Genomic DNA, 4,908 nt, shown 5'->3' on the forward strand with positions numbered 1-4,908 from the left:
GTATAATCACAATTCCATGATTGCGTTTCAAAAGAACTCTAAAATTTATATATGGGTGTAAAAAATAGTTTGGACTCATTTATAGATGGGTGACCTCTACGGCTTTGTAGCAACTGGGGCACCCAACTGAATATTTAGTATCCACAACAGTGGTGGAATTAAAGTTACCGGGCCCCACTACAGAATCATTTAGGGCCCCTTAAACTCTGGGAAAGCAACTTAACCAGTAAGGCCGGACCCAGCAGAATTTCTTTAAAGGTGAAGACCAAAATATTCCTCAATCTTTGCCCAGAAATCAGTGTTTGAATATGCAGTTGAAACACTGGCAGTTAATCAGAAAAACCAAGCTGTCTCTTCTTTAGACTGGACGCTGCAGCAATAAAACACACACACAGGTCTGTTGAACAATTTATTTGCTCAATGCACACGGAAAGACTGGAGAAATGAATCTGGCGTCTTTGTACAGTTTATGAAGCTTCTTGCAGTAAAATTTTAGTTGCAGTAAACAAATATTAAAGTCATTGGAAACAACACTGATAAAAAAAAAACAAGCTAAACCTGGCATATATTTATATACATGTTACCCTAAACATACACAAAAAACATTTGCTATATAGGTTATGTCATTTGAGGAAAAAAAAAAAAAAAAGATAGGGACAGATATACAGTTAGCATCTCTTCCTCACCCTGGTGCTGGGCTGCAACATAATCCTATTTATTCATTTGGTTTGTTTTGGGAAAAGGACAGAAAGAGTTGCTGGAGGATTCCAAGTGACACCATAAGGTTTGGATACATGCAAGATGGAATTGGCCTGGACCAGGCCAATTCCAAAATAGGCCCTGTCATTCCAAGTACATAGAGGCCCAAACAGCCTCCTACCAGCCCACTTTAAGGTAACTTTCTATGGAGCCGTACAGCAGCCCCTCTGGCATTTGCCAGAACCCACAGATTGCCAGTCTGGGCCTGGGCTGTTTTGGAAGCAACGTTTTGCACTTGGAAACTTATTGTTTGTCTGAAACTCAACCTATTGGTTACAATTCTAGGAGAATATTAATTATATGAACCTAAAAAAAAAACCCAAAACAAATTCAGTCAGGAAAGTGTGGTATTAAGGAAATCATGGAAATTCCTTAAAAAAACAGTGTTGCCCATTGCAAACTCTCTCATCCATTTTAATATTCCAAGTCCAGCAAGTTTTTTTATTTTGGTTGAAATTAATTTTGCTGTGAAAACGTTATTTACATAAAAAGATCACAATGGATCTGTCTCTTTAACCTTTAATGGGTTAAAAAGCCATACAGATAGACGCAAAAATAAGAATACAGAGCCTGTAATGAAAACATTGGCTCTTCTCTTTAAGCCAATGGAAAATTGCGGATTATTTTGAAATGCGGGGAAGAGAAATGATATTTGTACCAGTTGGGATCATTTCTCTTCATTCACTAAGTCTGGCCGGTTTGCCCCAATTGTTCCCAACAAACACAAAGCGTGTGAGAAAAGACTAAAGGAGAATTCAGTGCAACAATTTGGCAACACACACAACGGGACAAAGTATTTAAGACCCCAGCACAGGGCAGAGCCCACTATAAAGCTTTCCTGCCAGTTCCCCCTCATGCCCCCAGGGGTACATCTCACCTCTCACATTATTCATTTTTATTGGATTTTCAATGTTATACTTTTCTCTTTTAGGGAGCTGGTTCAAGTAATCAGACAGCAGCACAGAGTGTTGCATGCATCTTCTAATCATGATAGGATGATTAAAAACATATATAAACAGTACCTAACTGGGATTTAGCTTTCAATGAGCATTTATTTAAAAGGCTAGCACATATTATTGTTGGGCTTACTACATGAAAGACCAAAAGTGGGTGAGACTGGAAAGCTAAGGATAATATCACACGGGCCCGTTCTGCCATTGGGCAGGAGACATTGGCAGTCAAAATGCCCCCACGATTCCTGTTATCACTTCCCATATTCATATGTGGGAAACTTGGTGCCTGAAGCCCAGGTAGGGGTGATACGCGTAGAATTGCTCAAGTGTTTCCAGCTGTCAGTGCTACATGTGCTTCAGACCAATGCTTCCTACAGACACAAGCTCTTCTCTCACACATGGCACCAGCATAAGACTTTTCCAGTTCTATTTACAAATCACTCAGTGAACGGCTTTAACCATGGTCACATGATGTAAGGAAGAAAAGCTAAGCATGTCAAGTTCATCGCCGTTTTCCCCCAATTTAAAACACCAAATAATTTTGCAGAGTAAATAAAAAGCAGTAATATCTGCTTCTGGGGAACTTGCTAAAGGATTGCTCTGAGTTTTTCTCCACTGTGTCACTACAACTAGATGTGAATGGATGAACAGATCCGGCAGCCTGATCAGCTATGTTACCAGTGCATCTGCCAATAACAAGTGTGCCCAACCAACCAAAACTGCCACGTGGCCTAGATAATGGGGCAAGATATGATGAAACATTTTAAAAATTTTTTTAGTGCAATTCTGGTTGTGCCGTGGCTTTTATTTGATACATAACTATCAACATTTACTCGTCTAAGGCTTTTGCCAGGGACTGTCCATAGAGGAGACTAGAGATAGAAATAAGGGAACCACAGCATTCCCTGAGGAGCTTCATACCATGCTCAGCCTCATCCAACACATTTACAGATTTCCTTTTAGCTAAAAACATGGTCTCCCAAAAACAACATCTGCCCTTACTCTGGGTGTCTGCTATATCCCCAAGCTTACATACGGATTCCATGCTTCATACCACAACTCATACAGTTGCTGCTACCATTCCAGGTTGGAAACAAAGATAACGGTTGAGAAAAGGAAACCACTTAGGCTTGTTCCTTCCATGCAAGTAACAGGTGATCAGCAAATCTGATGCAGAAATAAGAATTTAACGATGGTATTACCACAACACACAAACCCCCCTTCCAGGAAAAGAGCAGTTAATTCTAGCAACAAAAGCTTTGCTTCCAAATCCATCCATGTTATGGGCAGATATCTGGGATGAAGGAGCTTATAAATACAAGATAAAGGCAGTCAGCTATGGGTTTGCTATCCCTCAGTGAGCTGTGTGACCTTCCCAGAGCTTAAATCGGAAATAGATTTCTTTTATGAAATAAATTAAACATTTTAAGGAAAGAACAAGACCAGCACATGGGAATATATATTTACAAAGTTCAATGATAAAAATATGTCTCTGATTTTTTTGATAAGCCTTTGAACTTTTGGCCGCTCCAAAAATTAGCATGTTTTGATGACACCCGGAAGAACTCCTTAGAACTTTGGGAACTCAAAGATCATATAATGTGTCCTCCGGGGCTCGACAGTCATTGCTCCAGTGTCACTACCTCCACTGCCTGCCCATCCACAGTCATTGTCGAGTCAGAGATTCTTGCTGTGACTGGCGCCATTGCTACTTGGACAGGACCATTACCCTGGGTCAGGCTGGTGACCACAGTCTGGTACATACTGACAGGAATCTGGACTAGACCTAAAAAGAAACAAAAACACATTGTTAATGGGGAAAAAACCAACAGGAGCCAGATGCAATATTCATGCCCGAATAGTTTGACTTATAGGACAAACTGTGAGAATATGTGCGCACATTCACCTAAACACTTGGAAGTATCCTACCATTCAAGGTAAGATGGATTCTAACTGTAACATGCACAGAAGGACAAGTCCTTTTATAGGGGTCAGAGGTGGACACATTCACACATGACAAATACTGTGCCAGTGCATGACACCCAGCAGCAGGGTCCATTACTTATAGTTCTTCAGAAATGTGTCTAGCTCCACCTCCTAGTTAAATAAAATGGCAGGTCAGCATACATTTAATAAAACGTATGTAAAAGCACTCACGTGCACCGACCTTAAACTCCCCCTTATATCATAATGAGTGGTTTCATCAAACAACAGGTCATGACTGAGATCAGTACTAGTATAAATAGATACTCCTATCAACCTTTCCCTCCACACAACAAGTGAGTGATCAGTTGATGTTGTATTCAATTATTGTGAGTAACCCTAATGTGAGTATAACGATATATGATGTGGTTGCCAAACCCAAGTGCCAGTTTTAGCGTAATGGGACAGTGTCATGGGAAAACATGTTTTTTTCAGTTAGTAGTGCGCTCCAGCAGATTTATGCACTGAAATCAAAAGAGCAAAAAAAATGTTTTCATTTAATTTTGAAATATGACATGGGGCTAGACATATTGTCAGTTTCAAGGTGCCCCAGTCATGTGACTTGTGCTGATAAATTTCAGTTTCTTTTTACTGCAAATTGGAGTGATATCACCTCCTCCCTTCTCCCCACAAGCAGCCCATCGACAATTGGAAGGTAACCAGATAACAGCTCCCTGGTAGAACATCACTCAAATCCAACCAAAAATCCATGTCTCACTGAGATACCTTCAGTTAAACGGAGTAGGCGAAACAAACTGCCTGAAAGCAGTTCCATTTTTAAATGCTGGCTCTTTCTGAAAGCACATGACCAGGCAAAATGATCTGAAATGGCTACCTACACACCAATATTACAACTAAAAAAAATACACTTGTTGGGTTAGGAATACAATTTTATATGGTAGAGTGAATTATTTGTGGAGCAAACAGTGTAATTTAGAAATAAAAGCTACACCATAAAAATCATGACAGAATCCCTTTAACAACAAAAGTGGTAGTTCACATTTGCCTTAACTTTCTGTATGTTATAAAATGTCCTGCTGTCAGCAAGTTTTCAACAGGATTTTTCTTTTTAATCAATGGCCTATCACCAAGCGAGAAAATGCGGTTGCTCTGTGAGGCTACAATGTATTGTTACTTTCATTAGTTATCTTTCTATTGAGACCCTCGCCTTTTCATCTTCCAGACTCTTATTCACACCACTGCCTGGTTGTTA

The 4,908-nt window shown here is 39.9% G+C and overlaps 1 protein-coding gene across 3 annotated transcripts in view; it reads right to left on the reverse strand.

The window, feature by feature from the left end:
- Positions 1 to 396: 396 nt before the first annotated feature.
- nrf1.L (nuclear respiratory factor 1 L homeolog) overlaps positions 397 to 4,908 on the reverse strand; it is a 40,338-nt gene continuing 35,826 nt past the window's right edge. For 2 of the 3 annotated variants that reach the window (XM_018252791.2, XM_018252790.2), the window contains one exon: positions 397 to 3,498. In XM_018252791.2, coding sequence (XP_018108280.1) covers positions 3,335 to 3,498 — 164 coding nt within the window. In that variant the 3' untranslated portion in view covers positions 397 to 3,334. The remainder of the gene's footprint in view (positions 3,499 to 4,908) is intronic. The other variant, XM_018252793.2, reaches the window with a different exon arrangement.

Source organism: Xenopus laevis, chromosome 3L (genome assembly GCF_017654675.1).
Source record: "Xenopus laevis strain J_2021 chromosome 3L, Xenopus_laevis_v10.1, whole genome shotgun sequence".
NCBI classification, from domain to species: domain Eukaryota; kingdom Metazoa; phylum Chordata; class Amphibia; order Anura; family Pipidae; genus Xenopus; species Xenopus laevis.